The sequence below is a fragment of the Salvia splendens genome, chromosome 10 (genome assembly GCF_004379255.2).
Source record: "Salvia splendens isolate huo1 chromosome 10, SspV2, whole genome shotgun sequence".
In the NCBI taxonomy this organism is placed as follows: domain Eukaryota; kingdom Viridiplantae; phylum Streptophyta; class Magnoliopsida; order Lamiales; family Lamiaceae; genus Salvia; species Salvia splendens.
This window is the reverse complement of record NC_056041.1, coordinates 3,515,560-3,535,881: the sequence shown is the minus strand read 5'-3', so window position 1 is coordinate 3,535,881 and position 20,322 is coordinate 3,515,560. Positions and strand designations below refer to the sequence as shown.

The 20,322-nt window shown below is 37.1% G+C and overlaps 3 protein-coding genes across 4 annotated transcripts; 2 read left to right on the top strand and 1 right to left on the bottom strand.

The window, feature by feature from the left end:
• The first annotated feature begins 96 nt into the window (after window positions 1–96).
• LOC121752001 (LRR receptor-like serine/threonine-protein kinase FEI 1) lies at window positions 97–7,356 on the top strand. Its single transcript, XM_042146858.1, has 14 exons — window positions 97–322; window positions 1,317–1,535; window positions 1,927–2,062; window positions 2,444–2,515; window positions 2,592–2,663; window positions 2,897–2,968; window positions 3,624–3,695; window positions 3,779–3,850; window positions 4,559–4,653; window positions 5,004–5,165; window positions 5,284–5,616; window positions 5,850–6,095; window positions 6,476–6,609; window positions 6,719–7,356. Exons 2-14 carry the CDS (start codon window positions 1,445–1,447, stop codon window positions 6,929–6,931), a joined length of 1,770 nt encoding a protein of 589 aa, XP_042002792.1. The 5' UTR covers window positions 97–322; window positions 1,317–1,444; the 3' UTR covers window positions 6,932–7,356.
• Window positions 7,357–7,774: 418 nt separating this feature from the next.
• LOC121752894 (SH3 domain-containing protein 1-like) lies at window positions 7,775–11,299 on the bottom strand. Its single transcript, XM_042147985.1, has 10 exons — window positions 10,724–11,299; window positions 9,884–9,997; window positions 9,700–9,769; window positions 9,470–9,624; window positions 9,295–9,396; window positions 9,016–9,210; window positions 8,856–8,918; window positions 8,555–8,704; window positions 8,372–8,446; window positions 7,775–8,143 (listed from the first exon to the last, which is right to left on the bottom strand). Exons 1-10 carry the CDS (start codon window positions 10,781–10,783, stop codon window positions 8,024–8,026), a joined length of 1,104 nt encoding a protein of 367 aa, XP_042003919.1. The 5' UTR covers window positions 10,784–11,299; the 3' UTR covers window positions 7,775–8,023.
• Window positions 11,300–13,922: 2,623 nt separating this feature from the next.
• On the top strand, window positions 13,923–19,491 carry LOC121752312 (protein ACTIVITY OF BC1 COMPLEX KINASE 1, chloroplastic-like). Of its 2 annotated transcripts, XM_042147308.1 has the most exons (14): window positions 13,923–14,428; window positions 14,814–15,020; window positions 15,330–15,419; window positions 15,497–15,643; window positions 16,135–16,299; window positions 16,390–16,530; window positions 16,605–16,784; window positions 17,296–17,491; window positions 17,946–18,073; window positions 18,402–18,473; window positions 18,617–18,717; window positions 18,852–18,999; window positions 19,074–19,143; window positions 19,220–19,491. In XM_042147308.1, the coding sequence occupies exons 1-14, from the start codon at window positions 14,156–14,158 to the stop codon at window positions 19,282–19,284; spliced, it is 1,983 nt and encodes a 660-aa protein (XP_042003242.1). In that variant the 5' UTR covers window positions 13,923–14,155; the 3' UTR covers window positions 19,285–19,491. The 2 variants fall into 2 exon arrangements, with proteins under 2 accessions (XP_042003242.1, XP_042003243.1); XM_042147309.1 differs by lacking the exon at window positions 19,220–19,491 and having other exon boundaries at window positions 19,063–19,120.
• Window positions 19,492–20,322: the final 831 nt, after the last annotated feature.

The following is a 20,322-nucleotide window of genomic DNA, read 5'->3' as shown; positions in this document are numbered from 1 at the left end:
TCGCACGTGTGGTTTACCGCGTTGGCTCGTGCCACCCCACGCTCTGATTGGTTCATCTCTCTCTCTCTAAACCTTTCTCACTCAAATCTTTCACACCTCTCTCCACTGCTGCTACGCACTCGTATGCATACTTGTACACACACACACACTGACTCACGTAATTCTAGAGTGAGAGAGAGGACGAGGCGGCCTTCAATTTTTGTTGCTATTACATTACTTTACAGCTCAACTCTCAATTTTCATGTCTCTCGCTCTTTCTCTCTCCTGCTTCAGCTTAATTTGCACAGATCAAATCTGCTAGTGCTGCTGCTGCCACCTCCGGGTATTTCTGTTTCTTTATGAATTGTTTGGTTAGGAATTGTAGTTGCATTCTGTAATTCGACCAAGGAGATGTGTTTTTATGCTGGAAAACAGCCCGAATTTGTAAAATTATTTGGGCCACATAATAATTGAAATTAGCTGTGGCCAATTCTCGGAATCTTAGGGATGCTTGTGCAATCCGCTTCTGAATGTGATGGTGCAATTCGCAGCCTTTATCTGAATTAGGGGTGTGGGGGGTGATGATGACATATGGGGTTTTGATCGGATACTATGTTTGGGTTTTCCTAGATTGAGCTTTTGAAGTTGAAAGATTTGATCTTGTGAGCTCTAAAATGTCCTTAACAGAATGTCATGTCGTGTTTCTCTTTATTTTGTTGGCACGGTTAATGTTTTGTGCATTCATTATTTACTGTTATGCTAGTATCATGAAGTAGCAAGAGGTATCGATTTTGAAATAGGAGGATATTGTAGTTATGGTTTTATACTGCTAATGAAGTGCAGGAAATGTTATCAATATTGTTGCTCTTTTCCAGAATTAATAATCGACATAAGGCAGAATGAAGAAGTTTAAAGAGAAGGGATATCTAATCTTATTTTTTGCAATTTAGTAACCGTTTCAGAATATGTTACATCTCAATCTATAATATGTTAGTTAGCTATACTAATAGGGGCTTAGAAGTTTGTCATTCTCCTGCTGATCAGATTAGAAGGAATTTTAATCTTAGGTGGTTTGGTAATGTAAAGGAGCATATATTTAATAAGTTTCTTACTTTACTGATACAACTTGAGGTTTTATTAATGATTTTCCCTGGTCATTGTTCTAAGTTTTGCATAGATGTAATTGGGCATATTTTCTTACATGGGTGCAATCACTTGATACACTGCTACTGAAACCTCTTTGAACACTTACTGTGAAAGAGATTGATTTGAAGTTGATTTCTGCAAGATTTCATTTTTTGACTGATTATTTATCTGAAGTCTCTTTATTTTGACAGGACATAACTTTTATTTCATACAGGGACTGCTCGGTGGCATGACTGTCTCTGCCGCCGCGAGGAATAATTTTGCAACTTCATACATCTCATGATTCGTTCTAACCTTATTATGCTTGACGGGAACTGCAATGGAATTTTTCACTCTGAATTTTCAGAAGTGCATTCTAATTATATTGCTGTACAGCCTAGCAGAAATAACTGGAGCTCTTAGTCCAGATGGTATGTTGTTAATTTCTTTTGTCTAGCATCCTTTGCTATTTGGTCTGCATATTCGACAGAACAAATATGGTGACCTTTAAAAACAACCATATTGTTCTGATTTTTGGTAAAGGATACTCAGCTTTGACGAACATGAGAGCTACATTAACAAAACAGAACAACGAATATCTGAATGGGCTGACATATAAAGTGGACTAAGTTTTTATGTCATACTAAATGGCCTCACCAAAACTTTTTCTGGGAACTTTTTATTATATCAAGATGCCATAGAAGTGACGAGAACAGTGATCCCTACACCATACAATTCTTATCTGCCAAGTTCTGGTGGATGCCCTGTTTTGCAGCTGTTATGTTTTTTTAGCAAGCCTAATACTTTTCTTGTGATGTGCAGGTCAGGCTCTTATCAACTTTAGGACCGCAATAGTAAGTTCAGATGGCGTTCTGCAGCAGTGGAGACCAGAGGACGACAATCCATGTAGATGGAAAGGAGTAAATTGTGACCCCAAATCGAAAAGGGTTACAGCATTGTGAGTTCCTTGGTGTTCAGAATGTCTTAATGTCGTATTGACATCTTGGATGTCAGCATGCTACATTAAAATTTTTCTTTTCTCGATTTGATGTGAACTGGCCTTCATTTTTCTTGAATTCGTGCTTTGTGGTGTGCACACTCTTAAGCATCTGAAAGTAATTTTTTTAAACAAATACATTCTTGTAATTTCTTCACAACTCCTTATCTATTGCAGTATCAGCTCTCTTTTGCTTTTCACCCTTAAAGTGTTACGTTTCTTATGTATCCTTGGGTTTCCCTTATATGTGAGTACATATGGATATGTGATATGACAGAAAAGGCAGTTCCACAAATTTTTATTGCAAAACCCAAAAAGTGATTGCAGTTTTTCATGGTGCAGGAGCCTCCCTAACCACAGATTGAGTGGACCCATATCACCAGATTTAGGCAAGCTAGAAAGCCTGCAGTTTCTGTATGTATCTTTTGATTCTTATACTTCACATTTTTATGAACCCCTTGCTGATACTTCTTAAACGACTTTTCTATAGAGCCCTTCATGACAACAATTTATACGGGGCAATTCCTCCAGAGTTGGGAAACTGTACACAGTTGCAGTCAGTGTAAGTACAGATGTATGGAGATCTTATATTCCATTATTCATGAATTGCTGCCAACTTAACTATAAATTTAAATTTTATCAACATGAAATTGTCATTGTCATTTTTTCTCTCTCTCATCTCTATATTTCTTTAAATTTGTTGGTAATGAGTTGATCTATTTATTTTTTCAATTATATATCTATATTTTTTGTTGTGTTACTCAAGTATGGAGTCTTTATTTCCATGTTATACAGATTTTTGCAGGGTAACTACCTAAGTGGATCCATTCCTGGTGAACTGGGGACCCTTTCTCAGCTCCAAAATCTGTAAGGAACCACACTGAGCATTTATTGATTTTCAACGTCGTGCAAAGTTGCAATTTATATTCATATCTTTATTGTTGGAGTTTCATTTTAACTGATCTTAATTGGATTAAAAAAATTGTTTTCCATTTTTGTGAAAACAAAAGCTTTTTAATGAGTGGCTAATTATATTCTGTCAAGTATACCGAGTGTCATCATTGGTCTTCTCATTCTTTCCTATAATCCTATCGCAAATGATGAAAAGTGTTTATGACAAAGTATTCTCCGTCGGTGGCTAATCATATTTTCTCAAGTATTCTGAGAGTGTTATTATCATTAATCTTCTCGTTCAATCATTTAGCTGATAATGAAACCTGAGCATTAATGTGATGTTATATCAACACAACCTCTGCTCAGTGAGCTTCATTTATTTGTTGTAGATCTGTGCATTAGATTCTATATGTTTGAAGCATTCAAGCGATGGTGCTTGATGATATGCTACCAATAGTATGATGAGGAGTGTTATTAGTTTATAAACTATATCTGGCAAATTGTAAGAGTACAGCCACTAAATATATCATGTAAAGAGGGTTCTATATTTCTCTTCTGAGCTAAAATTTCATCCCCTTATATTGTTTTCATGTTTATTTTTTGTGAAATTTTGAATTATATCTTCCAGTGATCTTTCAAGCAACTCTCTCAGTGGAAGCATTCCTGACTCACTTGGGAAGTTAAGCAAGCTCTCAAGTTTGTGAGTGACATGTTACCTTGCACAGATAAAGCAGACTTGCATTATCATCTTTGTTCTAACAAAATCTTTTATGATGTTTGAAGCAATGTATCAACAAATTTTCTGGTGGGACCAGTACCAGATGGTGGTGTTCTTGCAAACTTTCGAAATGATTCGTAAGTGATAAATTCACGTGCGCTACTTTATCTTCACGCTTATAATCTTTTATTGCAATTCCCACTGTGATTTATTTAGAATATTTCCTTTTCTGCAGCTTCTGCTTTTCATGCCACAAATTTATTTCCCTATTTGAGTTATTCGGCTGTAAAGGTTACAGCAAACCTATACATAGTTTGTAAGCGGGGTGGGGGGCAGTGGAGAATGTAGAAATGTTGCTTTTGAAGCCTCATATAACGCTACTAAGTCCAATGGAAGGAGAGAGTCCAACCTCATTATTTTCCTGATATTTGTTCATCTTAACTTCCCATCGTTCATCCGGAAAAATTCATCAAATGTTTCACATTGGTAATATATCTGTGAATATGGAAATTTAACCTACCAAGCCACAATGTATATGGAATTCTACTAATTGATTGCTTGCATTTTAGTTGAGAGTGTAAATTTGAAGGTTATTGTTGGGAGTATTGACTCTTTTTGCAATAATTGCTATGGCAATCAAGCACGAAGTGGCTAGGGAAATTACAGGGTTTAGCAACCTTCCAGTTTTCTGTTTTTATTCTAGCTGTATTGCATATGCCACCCATCCCACCCCACATGTTTGTGTTTGTGCTTATTCACCTACCTACACACACCAACATCATATATCTTAAATCTTTGTTATTTGTTGGTACTTTGTGTGTATGATCTGATGTTTCTCTTGGCAGCTTTCTTGGTAACCGTGAGTTGTGTGGCACGCAAATCCAGGCATGCAAGAACAGTGGTAGTGGTTCCTCAGGATCCTCTCAGCCTCCTGGATCAGGTAAAATGTTCTGCATGGTAGACATATTGCAACTTACATTTGTTATCTAGTCAAACATCTATCTTCATCTTCATCTTCACACTAGTGCATAAATTTTCCAAGAGCATGCTGATTTATTGCTAGCTTCTCCTTTTAAGTTGATATGTATAATTGACAGCATGCATGGCTACACTTTCCTGACTATTTATTTCAACTTCATCCATTTTATTTTCCCTTTTCCCCCCATCTACTTGCCGACAATAGTTGTTTTTTGAATTGGGGAGGGGGAATCAGGAATTAAATCTGGTCACTTGCCATATAAAGGTCCACTTTAATGGCGCTTGTCCTTGGTTTCTTTGTGGTATTTTTAGCTCTATTACAGGCAAAGAAGAATTCTGGCAGGCTTCTTATAAGTGCACTAGCCACGGTGGGTGCTTTGCTTCTAGTCGCGCTTATGTGCTTCTGGGGTTGTTACCTGTATAAGAGGCTTGGTAAAAATGATGGCAAAAGCCTCGCTGTGGATGTCAGTGGAGGTGCAGATCTGATACTTATGCATAAGATCTGATACTTATGCATAAGATTATATTTTTATGTATCTTTTTTAAAGCCAACTAAACCCACGTCTTCTTATCATTTCCGATATTGCTTCAGGGGCCTCCATTGTAATGTTTCATGGAGACTTGCCATACTCTTCAAAGGATATTATTAAAAAATTGGAGAACCTAAATGAAGAGCATGTGATTGGGGCAGGAGGCTTTGGGACAGTCTACAAGCTTGCAATGGATGACGGAAACATATTTGCTTTGAAAAGGATCGTAAAGGTTAATGAGGGCTTTGATCGTTTTTTTGAAAGGGAGCTTGAAATTCTTGGCAGTATCAAACACAAATACTTGGTCAACCTCCGAGGATATTGTAATTCCCCGACTTCTAAATTGTTGATATATGATTTCTTATCTGGAGGCAGCCTGGATGAAGCTCTTCATGGTATGCACTCCTACATTTCTTTTGCTATTTGAAAATTTATCTTTAACTTTCTTAGTATTGGATTCCTTTTATGGTGCTATGAGTGAAACATGCATGTGTTTCATAGATTGCATCAATTACTTGGACTGTATAAAACAAACATATGTGGGTCCTCCTGTACACATCTTTTTCAATCCTGCTAGTACGAACTCGTGTCTTACCATATGATTATCCTACATTTATCTTTATTGCAGAGAGAGCTGACCAATTGGACTGGGAGGTTCGTTTAAATATTATCATGGGAGCTGCTAAGGGCCTAGCTTATCTGCATCATGATTGTTCCCCGAGAATTATTCACCGTGATATCAAGTCAAGCAACATTTTACTTGATGGAAATTTTGATGCTCGAGTGTCCGACTTTGGACTAGCTAAATTATTGGAGGATGAGGAATCCCACATCACAACAATTGTTGCCGGCACATTTGGGTACCTAGCTCCTGGTAGGGATTATATATTGCTAATTTTCATTCTTGCCTTCTATTTAACTTTCCGAGTTAAGGCACAAGGCTATCATAATAGTGAATGATTCTTTAGGAAAGATCCCAGCTCAACGGAAAGAGTCAAAATTATGTTACAATCATTACGTGTGGACGGTTGTTGGTGGGTTCGGGTGGGGGTCGTGTGAAATAATAAATCTGAAGTGCAAAATATATTGTTGTTCCTTGTCATTTTGGTTTTGTGGATACATAAAATTGATGTCAGGAATGTATAGGTCGTCTGCATCTTTCCTTCATCTTTGTGTGGATGCTTTATTTGGTATCTATTTCCTTATGAGGCTTACATACTGATCTAATGCTTAATTCCCCGACTATATGAGCAGAATATATGCAGAGTGGAAGAGCTACAGAGAAAACAGATGTTTATAGTTTTGGTGTTCTGATGCTTGAAATTGTGAGTGGGAAGCGGCCAACTGACGCATCCTTCATCGAGAAGGGCCTCAACATTGTTGGATGGGTATGTCTTTTCCTTCTGCCAACCGCGTTAAGAGCTTTTTAGCATTAATCAACAGACATTATGTAAGTATAAAACATGTTTCACACATGCATTTATGTCGATGGTGCAGTTAAACTTCCTAGTTTCGGAACAGAGACAACGAGAAATAGTGGATCCTCACTGTGAAGGAGTGCAGATAGAAAGCCTTGATGTCATTCTGTCGATAGCAATCCAGTGCGTTTCTTCTCTTCCTGAGGATCGTCCTACAATTCACAGGGTTGTCCAAGTGCTTGAATCAGAGGTGACAACCCCGTGCCCCAGCGACTTCTACGACTCTGACTGAGGAGGGTGCTGTTCACTGCAGTAAGAAAGGGATATTCTTCGTTTTCATCTGTTGCATCAAGTGATAGAAACTGAAGCAACAGCAAGCACAGACAGACCCAGATTCTTCTCTTAGGTTATTTCCAATTCTTTCTACCGAAAAGTGTGATTGGACGCACTCATCGTTCGCCCACCTCGACTCAGAGCGAGCAGTATATGCCACCGGATTTTTTGCCTTGCCAACCCCCTCCTCAGTTAGCTCCTGCTGTTTGAGGTATTTGTTTTGCAGTTTAAATGCCATTTTTCCATTGTGCTCGGAGCTATTTCGTTGCTCTTCTCTCTCACACACACTTTTGAATTCATTTGTATAATATTTCCACCCCACAAACTACAGATTGTTCAAACCTTTTGTTCTCATGTTCATATTTCGATCTTCATTGGATTTAATTCTGTTTTATTTTGTGTATATATTGCTATAATCCTGTAAAATCATTTGTAAAATGTGACCTAATGAATCAATTAAGGAAAATTTAAAGGTCGATAAACTAAAGATTCCATTGTATAGCTTCAATTCTTAGTACTAATACTTACTCCCTTCGTCCCACTATAAGTAACACATTTTCATTTTATTTTTGAGACGTCCCACTCTGATGGATACATTTCTTAATATAGAAACATGTCTCTACTTTTTCCCTCTTTTACTTTATTCTCTTCACTTTATTTACAAAACATGCCGAATTAAAAATGCTCCACTTAGAGTGAGAAGAGGGAGTATTAATTAGAATTCCAGTATGTTCAAATAATTTTTATTTAATAAAATCTACTCCTACTACATTGATAAGATTAGTATCTAGTGTCTGTGGTATAAAAGATCCCAACAAAATCTTAGGTAATTGATTTTTTTTTGGTAATTACAAGGGTATCCACCGCTTGATAGCATTCACTAGTAAAAAAGAAATCAACCATTGAAGCCAGAAAAAGAAACACTACAATCCGATCTTTTTCTTACCATCAAACAAATTCTATTTTCTGTAAAACCAGAAAACTTTAATGCAATATACTCTCTCACCCTATTATATTGGAAACCAGAAATATATATTGTGCACCATGACCATCAAGCATCCTCTCCTGATAATTTGCTCCTTGGGGCTACATCGATCTTTTCTACATAGGCGGACGGAAACCAGCCAGCTTCGCCGTTGCATTCTCCTTCCGACCATCCATTCGATGAAACCTGTGACAAATGGTAACAAATCAAGATGACGGAGAGAAAACAGTGCATCTATCCTAATTGTGGTTAATACGATGAATAGACCCTGACTGGGATTGGATTGGTGAATCCTAATTTCATGGTTACCATAGCTATTACATGAGATAACTGTTTAGCATTAACCAATTGGTGATTCTTGAAAGCCGAAGCAGTTAGTAAGGCCGTATGATTTGAAAACAACAATATTGTTACCTGTCGAACTACGACGAAATCATCAAGTTCAAGACTCAGTTCACCCTCTGATTGAGCATCAAATGAGTGTATAACCTGACAACAAATAAGGGGACAAGGCGTGTGAGCATTCAAAAATAAGCAGAAATATATCCACAAAATTTTAACTATAATAATCTGATGCAATAGTAAAAGAGGAGCTACCTTTCCGATAAAGTACAGATCACTCTTACTCTCGTCGTCCTGACCATCCGATCTATTTGAAGCAACCCCGTCACTAGGAAATGGAACATTATCTCTTGGGGGAAATTCTGACTGTAATGAAGGTTCAGTGGATTCCTCATCCAGAATCATCTAAAGAATAAGCATTAATGTCATAACCGATCAAGCAAGACATATCGATGACAAAAAAATGAAACACAAGCTAAAAGCATAAACGAAGACCAATTTGCGTAAAACATTATCCCCGTGACTAAATGCTAAAGACAGTATGGATATGACAAACCTGTGTGTGTAGCTTCTCCAAAATAGCGATTACATTTTGATGATAACTTCTTTCAGCATTAACCTGTAAGAAAAGATTATAAGGATCCCACAGTAGTATATATTTCAAAGCAACTTAAGATATGAATGAATATGTGAAATGCGACTTTAAAGATTCACACCATGGTAAGAAGCTTCTGGAAAGTTGTTTCCTGTTGCTGATCCTCCACTGACGACATAGCAGCAGCGGCTTCTCTCCCAAGTGTCAACACAGAAGACTTAAGATCTGTCAACCTTTTTTCAGCAGTTTTAAGCTTTAAAGCAGCTTCAGAAGAAGTATCTCTCGATTTTGACTGCCGCCTTATTACTTCAGCAGACTGTATGGGGGTTTAAAACTCATGCGTTGAATAACTAAATCGACTCTGAAATTAGGTTTACAAGGAACATGAGATAATACAAACCTGAATTTCAAACTCTTGACGCATTCTGTCATAACGGTGGGTCAAATGGCGGGCATCTTCCAGGGGAGCACCATTAATCTGCGCACGAAGTGGCTCGGAAACCTAGAGGCAAAATTAAGTTATGGTTGGAAAAAGTAACCATTGTTACTCGATTCTCAACAGCCGCATACTTTACCTGATAACTTAGTATTCCAAGCATTCTTTCTCTATGATCTTCTATTGAAGCGTGTGAGGTACCAAAATCCGAGGCAACCTTTGCAAGTGGACAAGACGAATCTTGATCTTGATTTTCAATACCATACTTGCAACAATCTTCAGCCAACTTTTTAACTACACAGTAGAGCTGAATTCACATGTCCACCTCCATTATCCGTGAAACTCAAGCAAGAGCATGGGACTACATACCTATCTCAGTTTCCTTTTTGCCTGTTGAAATTAGTCCTTCTAATCCGCGTACAATATCCCTCTGGAAATGCTGTGCAACAAAAATCTCCTTAAATGTGACTGCTGAAGTAGTATAAGAGAATTCATTAGAATTGGAAACCACTAGACGGGGCCAAGGTAAAAAGACATTGGTTTATGAGTCTACCTTGGCAGCCCTCGTAGATTTGTACAAATCCTGTAGTTGCTCATGAAGTTCGACGTCAACTTCATCAATCATAGGCCCTCCATGACCTAATTGCCCCAACTGTCGTAAAATTGCCTGTGGTGAAGAACAGACACATCTTTTTCACAAAACAAAATCATGGGAACACATCAATGCTCGAAAACTACAATAATTTCTACCTACAATGCATGTCCATTAACATAAGAACGGTTGCAGTTACTTATAGATATCTAACCAATCATTTCTAGGCTTCTTACTGCACCAGAAACCTCACTTATTGAATCCATAACTACAAGATTTAGAGGCATGCAAGAGCACATTTTGGGCATTTCAATCCAAGGTGTGTATCGAATACGAAAATCCAAAAAAGGTAGGGTCCTTGATTCAAATTATTGGAGCATCCTCAATCATCCATTATGAGGCAAGAGATTTGTTGTACTAGCAAAATAAGGAAATTATGTCTTCAACCAATATACTCATTCCTTCATCAAGATATAACGAAAAAGACAAATTTGAACCAATTGAGCCCAACTCACAACTTCATCTTTGCTCATTTTGGATCACCATCAATTAGGAAAAAGATTTATCCCAATGCTGAGAAGACCACAATAAAATCATCACTTAGAACCTAATCCATCATCATGAGTCCAAAATAAGGCACAAATATGCAAAAAGAAGAGCTGAGCAAACCTTTACTTATTTCCCCTAAAACAAACTGTCTTTGCAGACACTAACCCCTCAATTCAAATTCAAAGTCTATTTCTACCAATTTTATACAAGATCAACACTTTCAATCCAAAAACAAAAAACAAAATAATTAACCTGTTGCTGTCTGGCCACTTGCTCCCTCAATTTACTTGCTTGCTTCTTTATTGCTTCCATATTTTGCAATCACAACATCAACCACCTTCCCCCAATTATTCACTACCTATTATCGCCTAGACTATCCAAATAGAATTACCCTCTCTCTCTCTCTCTCACACACACACACACACACACACACACACACACACGCACGCACGCACAAGGAGTCTGGTATATGATAGGTAATGAGAATGAGAAATGAGAAAAAAAGGGGAAATAATAGAGAAGAGAGAAAATAGTTGGGTGGAATTGATAGCAAGAAAAGTTGAAGTGTGTCGGTGAAAGCGAGTCTTGGAATTCGACTACCCCACTTTGCCACAGCTAATTTCAAACAAATGAAGAGGGTTTACTCCATAAATTTAGCTACAAAAAAAGTTGCCTTTGCGCCTTCCTTCCACATTCTGGCAACACCACTTTCCACTTCATCTTAGCTTTTCGTGTAAAGGAACATGGGCAGCAATATTATTAAATTCCTATTTTGTTAACACTATTGTTTCAACACTTGTAATCTTTCCATTTGGTAACAATATTTGATTTTGAATTTAGTGCATTTTTTGTATTTCAGTCCATATTCTTTATAACTTTGTATCATATTGTAGTTGATTTTTGTATATTGCACTATATTGTAGTTAATATAAGAACATCTCTTATAGATACGCAATCTTCCCTCACTCAAATTCCCTCTTCTTCTTTGTGTATGTGTGGGGATGCATTGACTTGAGGTGTGTAGATTTTTTTGGGAGTAAAAAGTGTTCTAAGTTTCTAACTAATAAGACACAATCCAAAAGTCGGTCCACGAGATTACACTGCAACACAATCCAACCAAATAAAAAACCAACAGCATAATCCTATCTAAACAAGATCTCCACGACAAAACTAAAAGAAATCAAAGCGACCCATTATTTTTGAAGCAAAATCCTTCAAAGAAATGGCAGGGGAACTTGGATAATAGATACCTCATCCAATTTTCAATTTGTGGATTAATTAATGTTAGCGATTGAGGTGTTTGGATGTGCGTTTGTTTGTGTGTGTGTTTGCAGAGATCTTGTCTTTCTGTTTGTTGAATCAAAATTTTCAACACAATTATTATTTAGATTTATAACGAGAGGGCTCAACAATGCATTTTTATATATAAAATAAATTAAACTGAGTGGATTTGAAAGAATATGATTTTGCATAAGTATGCATTAGATTAACTTTGGATTTCACAGGTTACTTATAAGATACTAGTGATGTTTAATTATGACATACATATAAGGGAAACTGAATAGTATAAGGTAACTCTTTTATATACACCTTAAAATTTTTCAGTTTTCTCCTGTTGTGGAGCACTACTAGTTTTTGCGGTGACAAGTAAATCACAAAACCCTATTAATTTTTGGGATGCGTTTCTCTTTGATGAAAAAAATTTAGGGTAAGATATTTAATTTGATTACTTTTTTACTTTTGATCCATGACAACATTATTGTCGATATTGATATGACCATAGCCTTAGGGGATGGGATCCCCTGCTGTGGTGGGAGCACAGCAGGGGCGGCTGTGCCTCTCCCATACAAATATTTTAATATAAAATTCAAATTATTAAAAAAATTAAAAGAAAAAATTAAAATATTTTTGTGAGGAGCAGCAGCCCCTGTTGTGCTCCCACCACAGCAGGGGATCCCATCCCTAGCCTTAGTGATACGGGGTAATTTTTTTTTGGACTGTCTTGAGACTCTAAATCCAAATAAGACATTTCTCTATTAGGTAGTAATAAGTATAAACTCCATTCTCTCTTCTATTTATCTTCTTTTCTCGTATATTCTCTCTTATTTTTATTACACTTTATCATCTTTTATCTTTTGTTCCTACTTTATTATTTATAAATTAATTTATAAAATATTACTATCTAAATCAAAACAGAAATACTTCACTTAAACATACACAAATGGGGTATTTAAGTCATAAGTCGTGGAGGATTGAGATTGAGATTTCGATTGAAGTCTTACTAAATAAATAGATTGGTAATCGAATTGATACTTGGTAAAGTGTCGGAGGTAAAAAAACTCCATAGTGGAGTACTTAGGCCATCCACTACGTTGTCTCTATATCGTCCCTTAAACTACTATTTGAGGGCCCCACTGTACTTTTTTACTCCATCTCTTAACTAAGGGACGGAACCTGCAACCATCCGTCCCTCAACCGTCCCTTAAATTACTATTCATTCAATTTCATTTTTTATTTTTATTTCCAACCCAATTATATTAAAACAAACACACTTCATTAAAAAACACACAACGTAAACAAAAATTACAACTTAAAATTTTTAAAAATAAAAATTACACAATTAAAATCCTAAAAAATGGGTGGTTGGTACCCCCGGCGTCGCCGAACCCTGGGTGCCAGGCGTCGACGAACCGAAACCACCCAGTGTGTTGTACATAGTCTCCCAATCGCCGAATGCGTTGAGATCCCACCCGCCGGAGCCTCCACCGCCGGAGTTGCCGTCGCCGGACATTTTTTGATGTGATATTAGATGAAAATTGGAGAGGAAATTGAGATCATTTAGGAAGAATAGATCTGTAGTTGTTGTGTGAAATGATGATGAATTATGAGTAATTATAGAGTAAAAAAATTAATTTAAAAATAAAAGGAAAAGGAAAAACGGATATAAACAGTAATATTACCGTTTACATTTTTTAATTTTTTTAAAATTCGATTTTTTTTTATAAAAAAATATTTATTGCGTCAGCGCTTGACGACGCCCACTCGCGGGAGGCGAGTGGGCGTCACGCATGACGCAGGGGCGCGCCACGTCACCATGTCGCGTGGCGAGACAGCCCGTCTCTTGTCTCGCAGGGACGGGATCGTGACGGGCGTGGGACGGGCCGGTGTGCCGCAACGCGTCGCGCGAGCGTTCCGTCCCTCCGCGACGGAATGTGGGACGGTGGCGCGCCGCGTAGTGGATGACCCTAGTACATCATTAAGGTTTTTAGAATAAAATAAAAAGAATAAAATAAATACTATAAACATTAAAAAGCGTACAAGTGTACAAGCGTTGCAGCATACAGTTCAATTGAGTCAGCATCCTTGTCAATTTCAATTTGTGGATATATCAAAATTAACTAAGTATTTTGAAGGTATAATAATTTAATTTCTCGTCCTTGTATTTCCAATCACAAAGTCGATGTACAACTTGCAAACCGGAATGCATAACTCGTGGAATCACACCCTTCTCATCTCCACCCCATTTCCGTGCACCTCTTCTTCTACTTCTTCTTCACAACCATACCATTTGCACCTCAAACTTCGAATTCCGCTCGATTTTGAGAAATCTAATCCGAATACACACTCACGGACGCATACCTTTTGAATTCGATCCAGTTACACTGCAACGAAATTGAGCTAACCATGGAGCTACTCTGCTCCAGTTGCACACACATTTCATCGTCGCTGCCGTCGCCGGCGATCGGTTATTTAAAGAGCCAGCTGAATTATGTGAAGTTGAACCGGAAGTCTTCATCTATAGATAGGAGCAGAAGGCGGGCGGCCGTTCGAGCTCAGAAGAGCGATTCGTTGGTACAACTCGACAAGCTTGTTGGTACAAGCAGTAACAGCGCGCTGGACCAGCTCGATATTGAACGCGGTGTTTGTGTTCCCTTCCGGAAGTACACACCTGAATCAGTGCGTAGTTTAGCTATATACCTTGATACTTGCGAATTGTTGGTGTATGATCATGTGTGCTAAGTGTTTTTATTCTCATTGTTTGGTTTAAAATACAGGAGGTGATCAGTTTGAGTAATTATTTACTGAAGAGATCATTAGGAAATCTTTTCGAATGTATTGTTATTTGTAGAACTGTTGAAGTGTTTTTATTTGTTAAAAGTGCTACTAATTCTTTAAAATGATTGTGTTTTGGAAGAGCAAAACCTGAAGCTAGGCAGTTCAGGCAATTTGCATTGGCTTTTCCTTTATTCAATATAGTAGTGTGTGGTTTCCATCACTGCGGTTGTAATACTTCTTTATCCATAGCTTTCTTTTATAAACCAAACTGGTTACTTTTATGTAGGTGAGGAGTAAAGTACTGGAGTCAAGAGGTGCAATATTATCATTGGTTGGTCGCGGTGTCCAAATAGTGTGGAATTTGGGGTTCTATTGGTCTACCTTGATGTATGATTTTCTTGTTGGTCGAGATGAAGAAGTTGTTCCTTTCCGCGCTCGCCAACTGAGGAATCTCCTCTGTGACTTGGGCCCTTCTTTCATCAAAGTTGGACAGGTGTTTCCTTTTCCCTAGGTTCGATAGGCTAATAGACGTGAATAGATGATTTGTTTTGGCAGAATATGATCACATCTTAGAGTATAAAAAAACTGTAAAATGTTTAATCTGTGAGCTATGAGGCCCAATTTACTCATTGGTTATGTGATTCCGAACAACACATCCGTTTCCTTTTTGCGATTTGATGATCGTACAACCGTTCTTTATAACAAATTCTCTGACTTAAATCTAAGCTAAATTGCATGTTAAAGCAGTTTTTGATCTTTTCATTTGACATTCATCTTCTTTTTTGTTTTTCATTGTAAAAAGGTGCTTGCTAATAGGCCTGATATTATTAGAGAGGATTACATGAATGAATTATGCATCCTTCAAGATGATGTTCCCCCTTTTCCTAATCAGGTACCTTAATGTCCTTTTCATGTTGAATATCTTTCATATTTTTTTCTTTGAGCAACCCATCATCAGGACATTGCTAGGTAGCTTTTGGCATTATAGAGGAGGAGCTAGGTCAACCTCTTGAGGCGGTTTTCAGCAAAATTTCTTCACAGACAATTGCAGCGGCTAGCTTGGGCCAAGTTTATCGAGCCACTCTCCGATCATCTGGCGAGGATGTTGCTATTAAGGTTTCAAGTGCTAAGTAACTGATTTTCATCTCTCTGCTTCTATGAATTATATTACATGTAGTTGGTTCTATGTCTTCTGTTGGTGTTGTGGAGTAATATATCCTGATATGTTTTCTTATCAGTGCAATGCTAAAAATATAAGATTTGGTTAATGATGTAATTCAGGAAACTTTTACAAGTACCTAACTGTTATTCTGGTACTTTAAGTTACTTTTTGAGAATAAGTGGAGGTATAGTCAAGTCTATCAGCCTGCCACAGAAGATTCCTCTTGATATTTTCTTTTTACGGGTTTAAATACGTGATGAATTTTAGTCAAGTGGCCGAAGTTATGTGACTTATGCCTTGGTTACTAAAGGACATATTAACACATGGGGGGAAATGAGTTTTTACTTTTTATCTAAGTATGTGTGATCCTGCTGTCCATTTCAAAATTTAATCACTTTGCTCAGACAACCATGTTTTAAAATCAGTTTGTTCTCGGCTCTTGTAGGTACAAAGGCCTGAGATAGAGCCCATCATTTATAGAGATCTTTTCCTTTTTCGTACTCTAGCATCGTTCTTGAATGGCATCAGCCTGCAAAAACTGGGTTGTAATGCAGAGCTTATAGTGGATGAATTTGGTGAGAAGCTGTTGGAGGAGCTTGATTATACCCTGGTAGGATTATCTACTCTTAGCTTCATATGAAATTGAACAGTTTTCTATGGATAATTAGTTATCATGAAACATTCTTTGCAATTCTATTAGGAAGCCCGTAACATTGAGGATTTCCTAGAGAATTTCAAGAATGACCCTACAGTTAAAATTCCTGGTGTTTATAAGCAACTTAGTGGTCCACGCGTGTTGGTCATGGAGTGGATTGATGGAATTCGATGCACGGACCCCCAGGTACTTAACTCAATCTAGGTATCAGAAGTAAGCTTTTGGCATGTGCCTTTAACGATGAAACTTGTTTGAGACAGGCTATTAAGGATGAAGGAATTAATGTGAATGGGTTTCTGACTGTTGGAGTGAGTGCTGCACTCCGGCAATTGTTAGAATTCGGTCTATTTCACGGGGATCCACACCCTGGAAATATCTTTGCCATGCGCGATGGACGTATTGCTTATGTCGACTTTGGAAATGTGGCTGTTCTCAGTCAGGTGATAATTGTTTAGCAATATTGAATAAATAACATGACGTAAATTTAGCTTTCCATCTGATGTGCTAAGCTTTGGCAGAATGTCTGCCAATGATAGTTATATTTGTTTGTCTTGATAGTAGTCTTGTAAGGTTTATTGGTTTATGTTATATCCTTTTCAAAGTAGAAACCACAAGGATACCCTAAAATATGAATGCATATATGTTCAGAAACCTAATTAAAGCTCTCCACAATTTTATTACCCATGTGCACTGAGTTGATATTTGGGGGTAGAAAATGTTAATTAGATGCTGAATGTTCCAGTCATTCTAAAAACTAACCCTTTCGCAGTGCCCCCCCCTCCCATGTTGACCCCCCATTTTCGCAATTAGTTATCCTTTTTCATTGCCAAGTCTTCAATCCCTATATTAGTGTCCCTCCCTCCTCTTTTTTCATATTTTTCCCTTATTTGGCAATTGCCAACTTCTACAACCGAGCTTCTGTAACTCACTTGCATTTTATTACTGTTGCAGCAAAATAAACAGATTCTTATAGATGCTGTCGTCCATGCTGTAAATGAAGATTATGCTGAGATGGCCAATGATTTTACCAGGCTCGGTTTTCTAGCTAGTGGAACTGATGTCTCCCCCATAGTTCCAGCTTTGGAAGCAATCTGGCAAAATTCTGTTGGGAAAGGGCTATCTGACTTTAATTTCAGAAGTGTTACAGGTAGTTAGTTATTTCTGTTTTGTGCTTGATAATTATTCAACTTTCGCTTCTCATATTTCTGTGAAAGGATTTGTGCAAGTGTGTAGTCAAGATGTATATATTGAATTCATCTTCTTCAGATTTTTGCAATTGCTTCTGGGTCACATTTAGGATTAATGTTGGTCTTTAGTTAGTTAGTGCTGAATTTTATGCATAAAGGAACTTGTATGTATGAGGGCAAAATGGTCACAAGAAAATAAGCACTATTTCACATATAATTATGGCAACCATCTAATATCTGTCATCATAATTGACTGTATTACACATGTTTATTGCCGATATTTTCTTTTTCTTTTCCTTACTAGCTGTTAGTTCAAATTTCTTTCATGTGCTCCCTATCTATTCTTACCAATATGTTATTTGAATTTTTTTTCTTTCTTTATCTCTCTCACTGACTTTGTTGTATTTCTTTCAGGAAAGTTCAATCAGCTAGTGTACAATTATCCTATTCGCATTCCAGAGAGGTTCTCTCTTGTTATTCGCTCTTTATTGACCCAAGAAGGAATTTGCTTCACCCTACAGCGCGATTTCAAATTTTTAGAGGTGATATATTTTTAACTATAGATTACTCTTTCTTTCTATAGCGTACCTTATTTGGAGGGTGAACTTTCCATTTCACCTTATATCACTTTGGAGTCTGATGTGGCATGTTAGAGTTAGTGAAATTGGAATATTCTTTCAGCTCCTGTTGCTGTATTAAACAGTAGGATAGAGAGAAAATCACTTACTAGTACTATTACTCATACTGTGACTGATTAAAGGATTCAAAAATAATTTGTTTGTTATTATTCCTCATAATTGACTAGTACTAGTAGGCATCATTATCTCCCAATTGTTGGTTGTGTTTATTCATGTCATCTGATGCGACCAGGTCGCCTATCCTTACGTGGCAAAACGCCTCCTCACGGATCCCAATCCTGCATTACGCGAACGTCTTATTCAGGTATCTCTCAACTTTCTTCCATAGATGCCATGGTTTCCTGTCCCTTTGGGTCTATGTATTTGCAATTATTTTACTTGGATTGAGTTCTCGTCACCTCAGATGTATTTTGTAGGAGTATTAGACACTTGTGTTTGATTTGTCAGGTTTTGTTTAAAGACGGCGTTTTCCAGTGGAAACGACTTGAGAATCTAATTATTCTAGCAAAGGAGAATGTGGCAAAGATGAGCAGCAACCCTGCTTTCACGTTAGTACTTTCCTCCCGTATCAGAACTCTGTTTATATTTTTGCTATAACATCCCACACATCCCTTTTCAAACACCAAAATGCGTCTTCTTTTGCCTGTTTATATGTATAAAGTCTAACAATTGGCTATAACAGTCAAAGGTCTAGACAGCAACAAGTTGAAAAGAAATTAGACCTCACAGACACAATCAAGGATGGAACTCGTCTCTTCCTCCTTGATGAAGGAATTCGTAGACAGCTTCTTCTTGCTCTTACTGAAGACTCAAAACTTCATATACAGGAGGTTTGTAAAAGTGTAACAAGTCACTTATCTTTACTAGATCCCATCAATCTTACAGCAGCACAGTGTTTTTTCAGCTTGTAGATGTGTACAGACTGCTCGAGGACCAGATTGATGTACCTTCAGTAGCTCTGCAAGTTGCACAAGGTAAGACTTTGGTGTATATGGAATGGAAACTCTGGTGACTTGACATTTTTGACATATGGAACCATCAATTCTGCAGATCTTCCTTCTGTTGCTCGGGATGTAATACTTTCGTGGAGCGCGTCAGTGTTATCCGAGAGATGAGCTCATCTTTTGGTATTTTATTACTTCTCCCTGCCTAGAATCTCATGTTTTCTTTTTGTTGCAGGGTGTATATCAGTTTAATTAACATTTGTACATAAACATCAATTTTCTGTATATAGAAATACCATAATGTAAGTAAATGAGGTGGTCAATCTATGGAGAGACGTTATCTGCTTTATAGAAGTATTTAAGGGTTTATTTTTCAAATTTTTTGAGGAGAATCAACAATGGGTTTCCATCATGTTGCTACAATCACAAACGGGCCATTTTTTTTCTACTTTTATCTGGGAAAATTTACTGAAAAATGATAAATTTTAGTCAAATTTTGTTTCGTCCCACAATATAAGTCGCCCGTAAAAATCATAAATTATAAGTGTTCTCACTGGTCTAATTTATTGTGTCTTAAGGCATATGAAAAATAATACGAGCACGAGATTGCCAATAAAGTTTATCAATAATATCGACCTACTTAGCAAAGAATTTGACCTAAATTTGCCCTTTTAATTATTATTAATTAAAATCTGCATATTTTTTAAAAGATATGCTGGGCCCTACGTTTTGAAAAGATACTTGTGGCTGAATATTTGATATATTTAGTCAATGTTCTTGAGTGGAACGAGATTTTAGAAAGAGTGGTTAAGTGGAGTAAGTAGAGAGAAAAATATTGTTGAATATTTTAATGAGAGATCATAGATGAGATAGAAAAATATTTATTTCCAAATATAAAAAGTGGAAATCTTGAGTGAGACAAACTAACAAGAAAATGCGAACATCTTGAATGGGACAGAGAAAATATATTTTCTCATAAAACATGTACATGAAGCATAGCTCATTATTTAGGAAGAAAGTCACCCCGTTTGCTTAAGTCCTGAACTTGACTTTATTCCGATCTTAAAATAACATTTGGGAGAAACACTTTTTTAAAATAAATTAACATATTAATCAGACTTTAGACAATCATTTAACTACGTAAAAAAATGCAAACTGAGAACTAATTCATTGTCCCAACAAATGCTAAAATTCATTAAACAAATCCGA